This window comes from Melanotaenia boesemani, chromosome 21 (genome assembly GCF_017639745.1).
Source record: "Melanotaenia boesemani isolate fMelBoe1 chromosome 21, fMelBoe1.pri, whole genome shotgun sequence".
Lineage (NCBI taxonomy): Eukaryota > Metazoa > Chordata > Actinopteri > Atheriniformes > Melanotaeniidae > Melanotaenia > Melanotaenia boesemani.
Genome location: NC_055702.1, coordinates 17500412 through 17519544, shown reverse-complemented (window position 1 = coordinate 17519544; position 19133 = coordinate 17500412). Strand labels below are relative to the sequence as shown.

The 19133-nt window shown below is 40.0% G+C and overlaps 2 protein-coding genes across 6 annotated transcripts in view; one reads left to right on the top strand and one right to left on the bottom strand.

The window, feature by feature from the left end:
• Positions 1-19003, bottom strand: part of rhbdl1 (rhomboid, veinlet-like 1 (Drosophila)) — a 54791-nt gene extending 35788 nt beyond the window's left edge. The window contains exons 1-2 of one of the 5 annotated variants that reach the window (XM_041974038.1): positions 18959-19003; positions 9663-9741 (exon numbers count right to left, since the gene is read on the bottom strand). Coding sequence is in view for 3 of the 5 variants with exons in the window: in XM_041974034.1 (XP_041829968.1) it covers positions 9663-9741; positions 17135-17205 (150 nt within the window). In the remaining 2 variants the exon portion in view is untranslated. Of the gene's footprint in view, positions 1-1659; positions 1749-6254; positions 6852-9662; positions 9742-17134; positions 17290-18958 lie in introns of those variants that run through there. The other 4 variants (XM_041974034.1, XM_041974036.1, XM_041974035.1 and 1 more) reach the window with 4 other exon arrangements.
• On the top strand, positions 17289-18626 carry LOC121632484 (histone H1.0-B). Its single transcript, XM_041974042.1, has one exon. It carries the CDS (start codon positions 17530-17532, stop codon positions 18112-18114), a length of 585 nt encoding a protein of 194 aa, XP_041829976.1. The 5' UTR covers positions 17289-17529; the 3' UTR covers positions 18115-18626.
• Positions 19004-19133: the final 130 nt, after the last annotated feature.

Genomic DNA, 19133 nt, shown 5'->3' with positions numbered 1-19133 from the left:
CCCTTTTGAATTAAGTAAGGATGATTTCTCAGTCATTATTTCTGAGCTGATGCATCACTTCACTTTTTGAGTCTGTATGTGGTCACATTTGCAGATGGTTTTTTCATAATGACCACTCGCACACTGAGGCAAAAAAAAACAAACAAAAAAAAACAAAAACGCACATGGGTTATTACTGCTGATGACTGTGCTACTCCTTGTAATAGATTTGAGCAGGAGATTGTCATTAAAAACGACTGAGAGCAGTTATCTGAAACAGTCCCAGCTTTTCTTTTTTTTTTTTTTAAAAAAAAAAGGCATGTACAGTATCGGGTGTGTATTTATGCACGGTTCTTGTAATTTTTTTTTTTTCTTTGGTCGGGCGGGGGGCGGGGATAGGGGGGGCGGGGGGGTCTGCTTTTTACTTGATTTTCTTCCTCACCCTGCCTTCTTAAGTGCAATTCAATACTCTTCAATGGAGTGTTCATTTCTGGAGCCAGCTTGCTTTAGTGTGTCCTGTTTTTGTCCAAAAGTGCCAGAGAACAAACTGATTCAGCACAAAGAGACAACGTGGTGCTTCTCATTTTAGCAAAATCCTGAAAGCAAACACAGCTTCATTAGATTTTTAGATAGTAAACCAACATGGCTTAGTTGCTCCAGGGAGGAGTATAGTTTCAGAAGTTGCGTCAGTGTGCAGTCAGTCATGTTGGGTCATCGTCGCCCATGTCCATTTAAAAGAATCCAATCAAGGCTGCCTCAGTGTTGATGCAAACTGCTCCAACGTGGTTAGACAGAGATATTTCACCAGCTGCATGAAGAGGATGGTATTAAACTCATGTAGGCGCCTACTGCTCTAGGAAAGGGGTGGAGAAGATCAATCAGGATATTAGCTGTTAAGAGAATTTCAGTCTGAACATCTTCACTGTGTGCGCTTTGCTTCCCACCAATATGGTTTCCAGGCCTTTTCACAGTCTTGTTCCTTTAGAGGCTGAGGCATAAAAAAGTTTTGATAGATAATTTTTCTCTGAACACTGGAGTGTTTACACACTAGGGAGGTGCAGAGGACAAAAAGGATTTTTCTTATTACAGTGTTTAACATCACTGTGCACACCGACAACTCCTACTAGCGAGAATAATTTTATAATGCTATTTATTTTACTCCAAACTTTGAGGAAAGCTGAAAATCAATAGAACAACTCCTGTATGGTCATTGTTTCTCATATATCTCAATTATAATATCAAAACCCATCTACTGGTGGTTTAAACTTACTGCAAACTCTAGATAGCCTGAAATGCACATAAATCATATTTCTGAACAAAAATGAGCTAAAAAAAAGCCCATGTCTATATTTAATTAATCCCCTTTACTTTGTGTTCAATGGCTATTTATTCAAACGTGGTCCCCTTGTTCCCTTAAAGAGAGCAGAGCGACATGGTGGTGATTTCTCCGATATTTGAAACTGTAGTAGCAGCGTTAGAAGAAAAAAAGCACATAAAGAAAAGACAGCAAAGATGCAAGAGGTGGAAAATGGATGAGGGATATGGATGGTTGGTGGGTTGATGAAAGAAATGAAAAATGATTCTGTTAAAGTAGGAGAAGATGGTATGAAGCATGGGAGAAGGGTTGGCAGAGTAAGAGAGGAGACAGAAATGAAACGTAGAGGTATAAATATGCCTCACCGCTGACTGTTATACAGCATGAGCATCTGTCTAGCCTAGTGGTCTGGCAGTGAATCCTCTTCTTCTTTTTCTTATAAGAGGGCTGTGACACACTCCAGTGCCCTGCATCCACTTTCCACAGAGGAGAGATAGATCAGATTCAAATGTGCTCCTGGCTCAGGCTCGGCTGACAGGGGGAACAGAGAGCCACACTGGGGACGTCTGATTACTGTCAGCCTCCATATGTCAGCACATCACTACACTACACATAGAGCGGCAGCTCACACGCAGAGGCAAACTGTATATGACTGTGCACCATTATGCAAACCAAGTGTTGATGCTGAGCTGTCACACTGCACAGATACTATTTCCTTCATAGTCTGACCTTATTCAGGAAGAACGTTACACTGGGGACACTGTCCACTGAGGATACAAGGAGGTGAAGGACTGGTTCTTGTAGCCAATTAGGGTTATCAATTACCAAGATGAGAAACACTGAGACGAATGAGTGGTGGCAAGAAGACCCCCTCCTTGCTTTTTGTTCAGGCTTGTGATGTGTATATACAGAGGGGAGGGGTTCAGAGACAGAAGACAGGGCTGAAAGAAGGAGGGGAAAAGCACTGAGAGGGAAGCAGTTATTGAAGCGATCCAACACGGGTGAGGGCGACACTTTGACAAGCCGCATACGTTGCCATAGTTACTAGTCGCCTGTGTGTCATCCCTCTCCTACATTTCCCCCTTTTATTTCACAACATATTGGCATTCCAGAAGCAAAAGCAGAAACAGGAGAAAAAAGAAGGGTATAATTTACATACTTAAGAAGACAATAGATAAAATGTAGAAGTATGGAATCAGACTAGTGAGATAAGAATAGATCTACAATAAGACAATGATAGGGTATGAATATAAAGGGATGCGCGCTGGAGGATTATGGATGGAAGGCGGAGCTGTAGGGTGAAGACCAAGACACCAAACTTGGCTGGCTAAAGAGCAAGTTGAAAGAGATGGAGCAGACACTGGATCATAATGTAAACATGAGTACAAGGAGGAGAACAAGGAGGTGGAGAATGCTGACTGCAGGGGAATGACCTCAGTGTTAACCCTTGGGACCTCCATTACTTCCAGAACAGCGACTCGGACTGACCCCAGTAAACCACTGACTTATCAGTCTGTTTCACAGGCTGCAGACCAGAAACAAACCGAGCCATGACAGACATACTGCAGGTGGGCCAAAACACAGCAGACATAATCAACTTTAATGCAGCAGACATGACACCGCTGTATGTAACATAGCACCCACAGAGTTGTTGGAAGAAAATAGAGCTGGTAAAAATAAAGACTCTCAGACTTCTTTTTATTTTTATTAATAGTAAAAGCATTTCAACAAACAAACAAACTATTAATACAAAGAAGTCACAAAGAACCCAAGTAACATGTGGGCAGTTGTAACCATTTGTTGACATTATTTAGGCTTATAATAAAGATTAGTTAGCCCAAAATCAACAAATTAGGATTTGCTCTGAAATGTTTAAAAGGCTTAAGCTGACTTGAGGTTATCAGTGTTTGTACACATTAAACCCAACTCTGCCAGATCTATTGAGATTAATGGTATTTTGTCTGATTAATGGTATTTTGTCTGTGAAATTTACAGTTACTGAAGGAATTCAGACTAAGAACTAAAAAAAGGCCATTAGTTACAACAAAACAGAGAAGCAGGTACCTTAAATAAGCTACCTCTTCTTCATTTGACAAATTAACTAATAAGATACCATAACACTTGATGCTGATTGTAGAATAAACTGTATTTAGCCTTTGGAGCAAGCTTCAGTGACAAAGTACCAACACTGTGGCAAAGAGCCAATACTACACAGTACTTTGTTTTCTGTGAACCAGAACACTAAGCCTGAACAGAGCTGAGTGTCTACAGAGGGCAGTGGCATTTACAGGACAGAGCATATTTGCATGGAATCAGATAAAAAATCCTTTATATGTCTCTGCTGCCCTCAGGACACACTGGTCTTCATCAGCAACTGGGCCACTGACTGTGTAATTATTACTATGTGTGTTCTGCTGTGATGTTACCATCAGCACATTCAGATTTAACCACTGTGGCACTGCCATGCGATGCCCCTTAGATCCAAACCATTCCTCATGCTCAAGGACAACAACTCAAGAGACACATCCGAGGAACTTTTCTTGATCCAATTAACAATTTAACTACATTTCCCGATGCTTAAAAGACCACACAAACAGCCAGAAGCCAGAATGAAGAAAAAGGGGGGAGTGTATAAGCCTTATTCTTTCTACTTGACATAAATATGTCAGAGGAGCACTCAGAAGCCCCAGGCGAGATATGAATAAGCAAGATAAGAACCGAAAGACACACAATGAGATATGCACAAAGTAATGATTACAAACTTTAGTAGCTGACTGCTACCAAGCATCATGTTCTCTTGTCAGTGGCACTGCAACGGAAAGAGCCTAAGTGTGAGCCTGCATAGGCCAAAAATATCCTGAGCTCAGCAGACAAAGACTAATAAAGTCACTCATGCTACCACTGTTGCATTCCCTTTCTCTCCGCTTGCAGCATTTTCATGTAGTTCACTGCCTTCAGCATCTAACGTACATGTGATCTAATGGTTTATCAATTTTTGAGTCTACTGCTTTATTTGTCTGTTTAGTAAATCCTAAATGGTGCCTAGAAATAAATTAAAAACAAACAACTACAATAATAAATATATCTGAAGTAGACATCTTTAAGAAAAAGAAAAAAAAACAGGTTAAAGTAATATGGTATATTATAAAACTGAGATTATAAATACAAAGCAGTGACTTTTTTTCACTCTACAAACTACAACATTTAAAATGCCCTTAAGTAAAATACTTGACCTCTAGGTGTGCTTGTGGGTTTTCATGGAGACTAAAGGGACACTGTGGTTGTTGCAGAGAGCCTCCAGTGAAATGTGACAGAATGAATCTGTAGGGCAGAGCTGCAACAACAGAAGACATGCCCTGCAAAACGTTTACTTGGATAAAGATAAGGAAAAACTGCCCAATGTTTAGGCAGGCAGCAGCTTTTGTTTAAAAAGAAGTTCACCTGTTCACAATCTAAAAGTGGTTGGCACATTAAATTGCATTCTGGTTTAATTAGAGGAACCATTTCCAAATCAAAGACTGCTGCATGGGACCAGAGTGAGTGATTTGGTCCAGGCTTGAGCTTAATCAGACTGTAGCCTCCTCAACTGTAGCTTCACAAACGGTCTATATGAACATACTGCATAAGCAAAAATAAAGCTGGCAATCAATAAACAGCTAGCTGTTTAAAATGTGGGAATATTGGCTCTATCTTCAGTTTAAGCCTCTGTCTAACCTGAAAACTGATATTGAGACAGATGAGTCAGTCTCTCTAAAGCCACATACTAATAGACTGGTGAAAGAATATGTATAGCTCTGAACCACTAAGCATTAATAAACAAAGTGCTTATAGAATAAATGACTCAAAGGGCCAACTATAGAGATTCTTCTCACTCAGTCTACAGGGGAGTTCCACCATTTATTTAGAAAACACACACACACACACACACACACACAGATCAATAAATAAAAATAGAAAAACTGCTGCTGTGCACATGATCATAGGCTCACAAATATCTGCATTCCCTTGAGTCTGTTCAGCATGTTGCTGACAGGTCACTTGCAACCCCTAAACCCTGCAGCTAGACAATCAATTTTTCTCTCTTAGACATAATGACTCTCCAATCAATCTGCCAATCAGCCCAAACCCCAATTACCCAGTTCATTACCAAAACCAAGAATCATATGATTTAAAAAGAAAGAAACAAAAAAACAAAAACAAAACAAAACAAAAAAAACAAGTACTGCAGAGCTTTGAATACACATGCAGACATCATTTCCAACCTCCAGATCCACAACCCCAACATATAAACGTGCATTTTAGGGTAGGATTATCCCTCAAATCATTATGGCTTGTTAATTCTGGAGATGGTAAACCAAAGCTAAATTTGACTGGAAAGAAAAAAAAACTGAAACTGTACTTTGGCTGGAGGATTTAAGGAAACCAGATGTCAAGAACAACATTTTTCACTGGTCTAAATATGGTCCACCAACATTGGGTTTTGCCTTGGCAAGCATCTTCAACAACATGGCAGAGAAAAACAGAAACATTTAAAGCCAAAAAAATCAGCTTCTGTTTAAAAAGCAAGAATAAAAACATGATCTGGATTTCACAGGAACTAAATGGCAGCTTGACTTTTTTTTATTAGAAATCTTGTGATCCTGAGATAATCTTGGGCATGTGGCAGGTAAAGCTAAAACAACTTAAAGAGCAAAAGAGGGGGGTGGGGGGGACACACAGACATACCATTATACCAATGCACATACAGCAATGCAGCTGCCATAATGGACCAATAATTTCACTCTTCACTTAGAATACAGCAATCAATCCATCTTTACATCCACTCTTGTAATAAATCCATCCATTCGCACATCCATCCCTTCCATTATCATTTCTATAAATCATGATGCTCCCCCCTTCCTGCGGTGGCCGATGATCTGACCTCATGTTCTTGGGGCCAACATGGCTCCACAATACTCACATCTGTCATGTTGTCCTGTGCTCTCATTCTGCCCGTGCAAACAGTCTTGTGTTATCAATCCTAACATCAGCTCTCCCCATTGCCTCCATGTCTCAGTCACTGGGTAGACGGTGATGTGGCCATGAGCCTGTAACCATAGAAACCTCTGCCGCTGCTTGCTTACCTGCTCTTGTATGAGCTGAAACAGGGAGCTTCTATCCATATACTAGCCAGGGAGGTGAGAGGAGCCGCCGAGGACAAGGGCATAGGGAGGAGCAAGAGAGGAGTGGTGGCGGTGTTGGTAAGGATGGGATAAGGTGAAGGGGGATATGGTTAGGTAGCAGCTGGTGCCTAAATTGTAGCGTTAGGCGCTTCAATGCTGCTGTGTCCCCCCAAATGTTGATAGACAAAGCCTGGTGAGCTTCGTCCCTGATTTTCCTTGCTGGTGGAGTAATAACCGGTGCTGAGTGTGCGTCGGTGGTGGAAATGGCCCGTGGCTGTGCTCTGTGTCAGTACAGCGTGGCGCGGTGGTAAACCCAGCTTCAGCAGACGACAGGCAGGCACGCAGGCAAGGCTGATCCAGCAGCTCTCATTCACTCTCCTCCTCCTCCTCCTCGCTCTCCTCTATCCCATTGCACTGACTGCTACCTCTCTCGCTCTCCCCTCTCCTCATACACACACCGCATCGCCAGCATACCAATGAGGCAGGGGAGGGAGGTGGCCTCTTTCTTCCAATTGTAAGAGGGGAAGGAGTGGCCAGGGGCTGCGGCTCTTCTCCTCACTACAAGTAAGGTGTCTCAAGGAGGGCGTAGGGGATGGGTTCCACTGCGGCTCTGCGCTTACTACAGGCACAGACCGCCACCCCCACTAAACACAAACACACATGTCTGGTCTGTAACTGACAGGCATATACATAAAACCCACACTGTAAATAAGACACAGGCTACAAATGAATAGACCTGGTAAAATCCGATTTGTGTTATAATTGTCTTAATTTAATCTAAATGAAAGACATTAGCATTTTTATTAGTTCAATACCCTATTGATAACCTAATAAAATGATTTTTGCAACAGCCTTTACATTTCTGTGCTAATTATACACATTGACACATTAGCATGCAGCAAAAATCAAATGCACACCCACATCCCACACACAAGCATGAACATGAAATTGCACTGGATGGCTTGGATGGCTCATGGATCCACAAGTGAGCTTAAATGACATCCACAACAGATATAACACATGATCAGAATGCTCATTACAACTAACGCCAAAAAAAAAAAAGGGTCACCTTCTGTTCATGCGAAAATAAAGAGACAACATGCAGGGACCAGAACAAACACGCCAGACCACGCCAAAGATGGAAAGTAGACTCGTTACTGTGGATCTAACCCTCTTTGAAAGGTGTTTTCTTTCAGCCAAAAATCCGCAGTGACCCCTCCTCTTCGGGACAATTGCGATGAGGAGGAAGTGGACATAAATTTCAACTCATAAAAGAAGTGAAACACCCTTAAATGTTGCTGATTGTAGATGGGGATGTTGGCAAGGTTGTGACCTGGTGACAACTTAGGCTTATAGACCACAGTCGAAGACTGTTTCATTTTTTCTGTACACTTTCCAGAGAGATTTACCCCCCAAAAGCCTCTGTCTTTGTCACAAATACTCCCGGTACCTGTTTTTATACCATGACTGCATCTGACTTTTGGACCAGTATTGTATTACATAAATAAAAGTTTAAAAATCTTCTACTTGAAGAAGGTTAAAAACATATATCTGAACTTCTTCATTACTCCTTGTGCTTTACTGGGTCAGATGGAGGTTTCTGACAATATGAAACAACAAGTAATTGCTATGTTTATCCTAATGGACTGGGCTAAGGCCACCTTAAGCATGGCAGAGCACCCAGACTTTCCTATTGTCACCTTCCAGTATGCAGATCTGACACACTCTTGTTTAAACAAAGCCTCAGTAATGACCCTGCAAGTCTATAAAAACAACAGGATTCCCTTTACTGTGTGGAAAGACTCAAGTCACTCCATGAGCTTCTTTATCCAACTACTAATCAATATTAGGAATAATTTGTCTCCAGTACTGTTGCTGTGAGCATGAATAAGACAACTGTAATTATAAGGTCACTGCTAGAGGATTTGCAAACTGCAGTAATAGCCAAAATTAAACTGGATTCAATGGTTGCCTTGGTAACCTCACAGGACTTCCATCAAACAACAGACATGTACTGCAAAGCTTGAAGATCCAGCACAAAGAAAAAGCGAAAGAGAGAACTCTCTTACTGCATCTGTAAAATCAGTTTGCATGATCAAGATTTTCTATTAATTACAGTGTAATATCAAATGAAAACAGTCTTGATGGAACCAAGCAGCACTACATGTAGGTAAACATTTCAAAATGTATGAACAATATGCCAAATCAGCTCATATCCCCCCAAGGGTCACACCAGTATCACTGTTTCCATTACACTTCCACCAAGTGACATTATACAGATGACTGCTGGAGCAAGATAACCCTGCCATGAAAAACTGTCTCTGCCACCTGGAGCATCCCCAACTGAATGGTCTCTCTTGAGCCTGACTAAACCCTTCATGTTCTATTCACCTCTGGTGGATGGATGCAGATGGCTGGACAAACCCAGGCGCATGTTCCTCTTTGAAAGGGCCTGAGAGGAGCAGACAAAATACTGCTATAGCCTCTGAGAGAGTGTGGGGAGAGAATAACTAGGCCTTTCAGGGAGGTAAAAAGTGCATTAATTAGACCGCCAGTCTGCACACTTCCTCAGCAGCTTAATGACCTAGAGGTCCATAAGGCAGGTGGCTTGGAGAATACTGTTTCTACGACAGTAATATAAATGCATAGCTTATTGTTTGGATTCATTCATGCTTATTAATGCATGGTATGTCTGTCTGTCTGTCTGTCTATTTATCTATGATGATTATGGTAGAGACAATAACAGTTTTTTTTTTTTTTTTTTTTGTCGTAATCAGGTTTAATTTTCTGCACGGTGTGCAGAAACCCAAATACACTGGATCAGCATAAACACTTCAAACTAATTCCAAAACATAGTGGTGGAGGGAAAATGATTTGCATTGTAGCTATGTGATCTGGGCACCGTGAGGTCATTGAGTGGAATGGTTTGGATATATATATGACCATCAAGAAATCCAGTCAGTCATTCAAAAGCTTAGACAGTGAATACATGCAGTGAAGATTCTCAGTTCTACAAGAAGCTTTAAGTAATAAGCTTTTCTGTAGCTTGCTGAACTGTAAATTCAGAGCCAGACTCACAGAAAACTCCCCTTTGGGAAAGATGCAAGTTCTGCTACAAAAAGCAATAACCAGAAATTACCTCATGAAATCTTAATTAAAGTGGTCATTGAGGAGGAGCAGTGGGAAAGATTCACATCAATAAATACCTGAGGATGTTCTGTGTGGTTATCCAAGTGAGATGAAGGGCTGTCCAGACCATATTGAAAAATTCTTCTCAATATCACACTGGAAAGAAAATCAAATGGGAAAGAAAATACAGTGGCATTAATGAAGCTGAAAGAGAAAATAAATTCTAGAAAAAAGCAGAAAGTTCACAGTGAAACTGATTGCACTAAAAGAGGGACAGAACTCTGTAAGACATAATTAACACTCTGTATTTTGCAGGATCACGGGATTAAAATTTTGCTCTATTATTCTCTTCATCAACTTAATCTTTTATAGATTAAGAAGACAAAGTTGTTCTGGGTGTTTTCTGCATTGTGTAACACTCAACTAATCGTGATAATTAAAATAGCTGGTACACGAGTCCCTGGATGTCAAGCAGTATTGTTCAATAGAGGGAATCACCCGCATGATGAAAAATGGCAGAAAACAGGTCACTGAATGACACAGTTATAATCCAAACTGCTCCACTTAGAGAATCTCTGGAGGACATAAAATGGGGGAGGCAAGGAGTTACAGTAAGAGGTTGAAATCAGAAAGAATTAAGAGGAAAAGGAATGAGCAAGATGAAAATAATAAGTGGGAAGGATATATTGTAAATTCTATGAACTCTGTCAGCTCTTTATTTCATGAGGGTGGGACACTGGTCTGACTCAATCTCTGTAATATCTACAGCTCATTTGGGAATAATATTTCTGTCAAGCATCTGCAGCACTTTATGACACTGTAGTGTCATAGTGCCTCATCTTGTTAAGTCAGGCTCGGTGCTGAGGTTTGCTCCTTGCAATAGATTAGAAGTAAGTGCAATAAACTACAGGTGTGCAGAGACCTCTAGTGTTTAAACCTTGAAATGCTCCATCTCAATCTGAGCTCATCACCTCTGTTTATCCTTAAAAGACAAGATGCAAGACACTACATACAGATTTGTACCGAGCTTAAAATGTTAGGCACTTTATTTTCTTATTCATCACACCGTACTGCATGAGAGTTTTGTATCTGGTTGGAGATAAACTGTGACACTTGACAACTTCCTCTGAGAGTGTCACAAAAAGCTGTTGGCAACAATATTGATTTAGTGAGATGGTCCACAGAGGCCTCAGTTATGATCTCATCACTGGTTACAGACAAGAGATGCCTTAAAAAAAGTTTGTTTTTCCTGCTTTTTACAAAAAGATCTGAGCATGACTTTATTTTATGGGTACATTACTTTGAATTTATATTTATACATTTGTGTGCCTTCTTTCCTTTTATTCAAATTTATGAATTATATATTCGCAGTTAAATGTAAAATCAAATATTATGTTATGACAAAGGACACATTTGTTTCTCTTTTAGCTGCTACTGCCCTCTGTTGGCAAATTCACACATTGTGTTAGAAGCAATGCACTTTTGCAACGTATCCTAAAAACATGCTGAAAACCGAGTTAACGTGAACAAGGGAAGAAAAAAAAATCCCATTTATCTGTTAACAATTTTAACATAAGACAATGTAGAAAAAAATGAAGACTTCTCATTAACTTGTACTGGTTAAAGACAGTTTTGCAACATTTTTTCTGGAAATAAAACTACCCAAATACAATATTTACATACAGCATGACTCTAATCTGGCAACTATGCCTGCTGCAGCAGCAGATTGTGTTACTCCTGAACTCCACCTAAGTCCCAGTGTATTAACAGGGCAAGGGTTAAAGTCAGGATTAAGGCTAAATGTAGACTTCCTCAAGAAGAAAGAATCAAGTGTCAAATTAGATGTGGTCATGTATAGCTAATAAAATGATAGCTGCTCTCATTTTAATGCTCGTACCAACTCATAAGCATGTAAAAGTTCTTGTAATGAAAAGTGTAATGGCTACAATTTTTCTCTCAATTAAGTACAACTATAAAAAATGTCAGCTGACAATACCTCACAACAGACTCTAAAGTCATCCCTGCTGCTCTGACTGACTGCCACAGGTGCTCTGAGAAACTGGGTCCAGTGAGAAGCCCGTCATGTGAGCGGCGCTTTGACAGCTGACATTGTGGATATAGTTACTGTCTCTATAAAAGATGTGATGATGGTGTTTCTGAATGAGAATTGTAAGATGTCTACAAAGAAGTCCTTAGTGTGGGGCGAAGTGATGGGCCGCTGCTGTGTGGCTTGCGGCGTGGCACTTGGCTACTGGCATCTGCTCTGACATCCAAGTGTGACACAACTGTTGAAACATGAACAAACAACCTCCAGAGAGCACATTCACACCCAGATGGCCTTCATGAAACTGTACAACAAGTGCTTGTGTGTCAAAAAAAATTCTCATGTTCAGTGATTTCAATATTCTGAGATCAGGGAATATTCTGAGTACTGGTCTAATAGCAAATAAAAACCATTTTAAAACGGTACATGTAGGAAGGCTAAAATCACATGCACTTTTACTTTGTATCCCCACTCTGTGGTTCTGAATATTCACTTTTAAATATCAAACACCAAAGGTTTCAGGTTTAATTTACAATTATACAGAACCATTTCTGAGGGTGATACTTGTTTAAAATAAATCACTGGGAGATTTAGTTATAACAGGTCTGGCGTGAGGTAAAACAACAAATTATGCCAAGTCTAGCACTATTAGCTGTAGCCAGCTGTACTTTTACTGCCTTTTACCAAGTTCTCTATGGCATGCTGCTCAGATGGACTGTGATAAAATAATCCGCCTCCTCACTTTGAAAAGTACTGTTTCGATAATTGAAGTAATCCAGTCAGTTGTGATGCATCTAGTTGAATCTAAAAACACTTTTGTCCCAATAGATTCACCCTGTTCCTAAAATCTGATAAATCTGAATGCAGCATCTCCAACAATGAAAGAAGCACCACTTTGGATCATAGACAAGGCTTTGTGCTGCTCCCTGTTCTCCATGCTGCCCTCTTTCCTCCTAATTTTAGAGGTTGACTTTTGTTTTCAGAAGAAAACAATATGACTTTCTTAATGAACATTTTTTGCACATTTGAGTTTTACCAGCTTTTTGCATTTTGTGGTGATCCACTAAAGTTATGATCATGAATTCTTCTTTAGAAAATCTGTACAAATCCATTCAAGCCTTTGACTCGCCCTCAGAAATGCAAATAATTTTCCACTCACCCACAACTTGTAGTGGCCTACTAGATCATTTCAATCAGCTTGAGCTACATGGTGCAGCTTTCCTACGTGAATGACTGAATCATGGGCGAGAAGAGCACTTTACCCCACACAGTTTTGTCAATACTCACATGAAACTACATGAACTTTCATCTTATTTCCATGACTCAGTTTTAAATTAGCTGAAACACAGTGCTGAAAGTGCAAGTGTGCTATGAATGTAAGAATAGGAATTCGTAAGAATTCTGTTATTTCAAACAATAAAACAATTATTAAAAGAAAAGTCATCACAATGACACGGTAAACAATGGTGTTAACAGCTCACCTCAGAATCCATGGACTGTCCTCGCACGAAAAATAGTTTACCTTCTTATGTTCAAAAGGAAGTAGGAGGCAGCTAATACTTATCTAATCCTACTCCCATTTAATAAACCATTAAAATCTACCATGTCTGCTCCATTTACTGAATTATAAGTGATATTGGTGAAAATACCAATGGAAACGTATAGGTGGGAAATAAAAGGTTAAAATGGTTGATAATTGTAAATCTTATCAATTCCTCAGTCATACTGTTTCATAAATTCACCCCACACACCGCTGTGCACATGCTCTGCTTGCTGTTTGTACTTCGTTTTCTGAAATTCAACTCTCCCCTCAGGTCATAAATCCCACTCAAGTTCAGTGGACATTCTTTTCATATTTTCTGGTAAGAGATTATTTCTTGTTTTTTAAAACAAATAGTTAAAAGCAAACTGTGTTTGTATAAAGAAATATAACAAATATAGCTAAATACATTTTTAATGTGTTTTTGTGGCTCTGAGTTTGTTTTTGTGCAACTTTGACCTCAGTTATGTTTCATCATATACAAATGATGAGCCTGATGGAGAAAAATATCTAAATATAAACCTATGCAACTGAACATATAATTAATAATAGTTATCATGAAAGGGTGAAAATATGGTTTGCTTTGAAGGTTGTACATGATGGTGGAGCGCCTGATGTTTTTTTTTTAAGTGAAGGCCACTTAGACTGTCTACAGCTACACAAAACAAAGCTGTTGTAAAAACACTAGCTTGCACATTTTCTACTTCCTTCTTTTAAATGATATAATTTTGTAACATTTATATTTTATTTTACAGACAATCATTGTGACTTTTATCTTCACATATTTATGGTGTGTGTGCGACAGTCTAGTTAAAAGCTATTTGACATAGAAAATGTAAAATTGCAAGAAGAATGATTTCATTTGGTTGATGACTAATAAAAGCACAAACTCTTTGGGCTCATAAAAGGAAAACATTTCACTAAAAAAAACGTCTCCAGATCTCTTTTTCCACCAGTTAAGTAAATGTAAAAGAAGTTATTTAATTTGATCTTATCTAACATTTAGAGCTGAAGTCACCAACAGTCCTAAAAAAAAATACAACAACAAAAAAAAAACAAAGCAAACAAACAAAAAACCTCAGAGCAACTCAGAAAGTATGCATTTAAAGTAACAGTGAGATCATGTGCTGGACAATTCTGGACTCTTTAACAAATGATCCACAGTCTTGACAGGCATAACGCTGAAGTGAAATGGTAGATACCCAAAATGCTTTGGGCCAGAGGCAGGACAATACTTGAGAGGGTTGCGGCTGGATAAAATTACAAACTGGCATCAGAGAGATTTAGAGTCGCAACACTAAAACGCACCTGACACGATGGTTTAGCTGTCTTCTGTAAATACATATGTAATATAACTCCCACTCCACTCTCTCCGACTCCTGACAAATGACCCAGAAGTGGGTTAAGCATTATGTAAGCTGGATATATGTGCACCTCAGTTTCTTACTACAGACAAAATGCAGTCTGTAGAGCATGGTGGCATTATACAGTAGCCTATATGCACCAAAATGGCACAAAGAACATCAAATCTCTTTCACACAGTGACATCAGAGGTAACTAACCATTACTTTTATTCCTGCTGGCAGTTCAATTACCTGATTTGAACATGCAAGGCACACACTGCAGATCAAGGTGACACCATCATACAAAGGCTTCTTTTGTTATTCTATTTACTCCAAATCAGAGAAGCAATAAATCCACACAGAGCAGAATGGAATAAACATTTTTTTTTTTTTTTTTTTTTTAGAAATTTGTGATTAAAAACAATACAATCTACAAATCAGATCCAAAAATAGCTTCACATTATATTTCTGAATTTACTAATCTTGCGAGCTCTCCTTCCAACACAAAGAACCCCTCCTTCTCCTCACCACAACAAAGACATCAGACTATAATGATGGCAGACCAACAATTACATAAGATTTATTTTAAAAAAAAAGAAGAAAAAAAAAAAAAAGAAATGTCCAGGTCATCACATTACACTGATAGCTACTTTATTGTGCCAATCATGATCAGGGTGCGGGAGGTCCAGTCACTGTGGAAGACGTCCCTCTGTCGGTGGCTGAAAGGAGTGGTTTAACGTGGGGGGAGAAGTCAGTTTGGCTGCTGCTTTCCAGCACCAACTAAACGGGGCACCAACAGTCATAGACACTAACACATCACTTTTAGACAATCGGTGACCGTGACGAAGGATCAGTATCCCAAAAAAATTATCCCACGCACGACAGCTTTTCAGTCTGCGCGTGGCCTGAATAGGAGTGGTAAACAAAGGACATGTTGTTTATACTACTATAGGGAAGCATATAAGGAGAACACTGCTTAACCCAATTAAGCTCTCCTCTTCCCTTCTTATTACTCCCCTATTCAATTGCGCGATTTAAATATTTTCATTCACTCAGTCACCCCAGCTCGCCACGGCTTAATTTATCCGCTCCTTCACCGCTCTTCTAAAATTGACTCCCCTCGCTCTCCCTCCCTTTTACACTCACCAATTCACTAACTCATCCTTTCACCCACTCCCTCCCTCTTTAGCTCCGCAGTCTTACATGAAAAAAAAAAACCTCACTCATTCATCGTGGTCCTCCCCCTCCCTCTTTCCTTTTCATTCGTTCATCCTTCCATGCCCGCTATAACCCAATAACTCTCCCACCTTCTCGTAAACACGCACATAAATAAACGAAAAACATTCACCAACTCAGTATGAGGAGACAGGTGGAGAAACAGGGATACATATTTCCCAATGGGGAAAAACTTGTTTCTTAATTGCTGACATTGTTTGTCCGCTACTACAAACAAAGACATTTGATGTTTTAGTTAAGTTAAATATAACTTCATTTTGTACAATTAGCTGTTGTAAAATGAGCAGTGGTCTACAGTTGTCGACAATATAAAGGAACTCTCCTCTTGCAAACCACCTAGTTCCTTGGTACTACTGTGGACTAACAAGTGATGCTGAGAAGGATAGAAATGTGGTTATTTTGTAAAAATAAAAATACTGTCAAATAACAATAACCAAGTCACAAAAGTCGGGGAAAAGCACTATTCCAGCGGCTGTGACTTTCATGTAGGAATCAAAATGGCGTTGCAGGGAGGGACATCAGTGCTGATAATAAAATAAGAAACAACACAGCCAAATCATTATTAAGTTAGTTGTTTTTGAGGTTTTTGTTGCTTTGGAACGGTACACTTCATTATTATTATGAGGAAACCCAAATATCAGACCTGTTATTGACTGTGCTCTGATGCGCCAGTTCCTGAACAAAAGAAAGCAATCACTGCGCCCTATATTGAAGGACTTTTGTTTCGGCTGCAGTCCCCCTCCTGCAGCTGGACTCACACCTGGTCACACAGTTATCACTTTGCTTTGCATGTCAGAAATAATGTGATCAATTAAATGATCCGCCATCAGAATCCCTGATCTTTGGAGGTGTTGGCAACTTTCCTGACAATGGAGCTCGAGAGGCGACAGCCATAGTGATAGTTATAACCAATTCTGCCCTAAAACCAGCCCATACAGCAAACCCATCCACCGTATTACAACCCAAATAAAGCCCTACTACAGTCCCAACGGTCACCTGTAACTTAGATATTGTGACATTTAATTTATAGGAGGTTTAACAGTAAATAATCTCGACCACGTCACTCAAAGTCAATGGCCGGACTGTGTTAGTTGGGAAAATGTATCAAAGTATTAAAAGGAAAAACGGACTCCTGTACTGGCCGAACAATGTGCATCGGTTTGAGCAAAGATTAAATTTCGATTTACATTGCATGATTTCCCCCCTGGTTCCGACTGTTTGGGTCAATTTAATGCGAATTGTGCAAAATTGTTCACGTCGCACATTACTTCCAGCGGGTTTTCCTGGAATAAAAGTTGTTCGCCGGCGCGGAAGAAGGAAAACAAGTGTGTCACAGTGAAGCCCAATGTCTCTGCTATCAGCCCATAATGTTTTGTGAATCAATACCCATCCGTAGTTTTTATATTTGACGGGAGTTGTAGGATGAAGAAACACAAACGGGACGGCGCCAGTTCCATGGAGTCCGCTAGATCAGCTGCTGGCAGTTGGTGTTCTCAATCACGTCCGCAGATAGGCTTCATAGGCTCACCGGAGCGCCTGTGGAATAAGACACTTAAGTGAACCAAGATACAGGAGCGTCATTGTACCTGGACAGTTCGATTAATATTTTAATCCTAAAGAGCAGAAAGTGCGACAGCCTGTGAGGTCGGAGTTTGAGGAAAAGCCATATTTTATTTCTGACTACACATTTTTTTATTTGCTCTCTGACGGTCAAGCGCACCGAGCCGGCGAAATTACACCTCCAGGACTTTTTTCCTTAACTTCTTTAAAAGAAAGTCACCATGGCAGAGACGTCGGCCGCCCCAGCCAAAGCCAAAAAGGCATCCAAGCCTAAAAAACCCGCTTCTCATCCGAAGTACTCGGAGATGATCAAAGCGGCTATTGTTCACGATGCGAGTCGGAGCGGAGCGTCCCGTCAGTCCATTCAGAAGTACGTGAGGAAGAACTACAAAGTGGGCGACAATGCCGATGTTCAGATTAAGATGGCCTTAAAGAGGTTGGTAGCATCCGGGATGCTGCGCCACACCAAAGGTATCGGAGCGTCCGGATCCTTCAGGCTGACCAAGCCAGAGGACTCCAAAAAGCCAATCAAGGCAGCGGTGGTTGCCAAACCAAAGAAAGTAGCGAAACCTAAACCCAAGAAGGCAGCCAAACCTAAGAAGGTGTCCAAGACGCCGGAAAAACCCAAGAAAGCAGCTGCGAAGAAAGTGAAAAAGGTCGCGAAAAAGGCGGCACCAGCGAAAGCCAAAAAGGCACCAGTTAAGAAGTCCAAGGCAGCTAAGCCCAAGGCAAAACCAGCAAAGAAAGCTGCCAAACCCAAGGCAAAGACACCCAAGAAGGCAGCCAAGACATCAAAAAAGAAGTAAAAGAAAAAGGACAATTAGACACACAATGTCATTGTAAATAATCGAGTAAATGTTTTCGTAAATGTATTATTTTTGTAAGGTCTCATTCAAAGTAAGCTGTATCAGTAGTTTTCCCTCCACTGCACTATTTCATCAAAAAGCTGTAGAAGTAATTGTGAGCATTTTAAATTTCGTTAACAATTTAGTTAATTTCTGTCTGTTCACAAATGGCTACACTAAACTGGTATTTTGCTGAAAAGGTGTATATACAGTCGAACTAATGAAGTTATTGTTAGTGCACGGGTTCATACTGAAAATACAAATGTTTGAATGGTGAGCATTGTGGAGCCTTTACAATGTAAAGAACAGTGGACGTCAGCAAGATTTTCCTAAAGGTTCCATAGTTCTCATTCAGTTTCCATTATGTACATTTTCTCATTCATAATATACAAACACCCCATTGTTCAGTCACTTTGAAGACTGTTTACAAATGTATGTCAATAAACTTTTGTCATCTTCTAAAAAAAAAAAAAGTGTTCACTTTACGCGTGCGTCATGCTTGGTGTGGGCTTCAGTTAAATGAGTTGAGGGTTTTCTGGGCATATGGGCCATATATTCTCCATTGAGATTTGCAGGTTTGTTTAAAAAAAAAAAAACTACAGGATTTGTGCAAAATGTAGAGCTTCCTGCCCGGGTTTCAACGGCTTGACATGTTTGTGTTGCAGATTTGACCACACATGACTATGCTCAACAAGAAAACAAGTTATAATCTAGGTTAGACTTTGAAATGGGCACTACAGGAGTCACATGATGAGCACTGACACTTCGGCACGTTTAATCAATAATTACAATCATGCACGCTTACTTCTCTTCAGGCGCAGACAGGAGGTACTTCAGTAATATTTCTTTGGACTTGAGCTTTAGTTATTCCATTGAGAAAGTCACCAAGCGTGCAGGAGAAATGCACCTTCGGACAGAAACGCCAGGGTGTTAACTTACTGGAAACTACTCGATGAGCTATTTAAAAAAAACTTACCAAC

Coding starts and splice junctions, on each gene's coding strand:
- LOC121632484 (XM_041974042.1), top strand. CDS start 17,530: ATGGCAGAGACGTCGGCCGCCCCAGCCAAAGCCAAAAAGGCATCCAAG.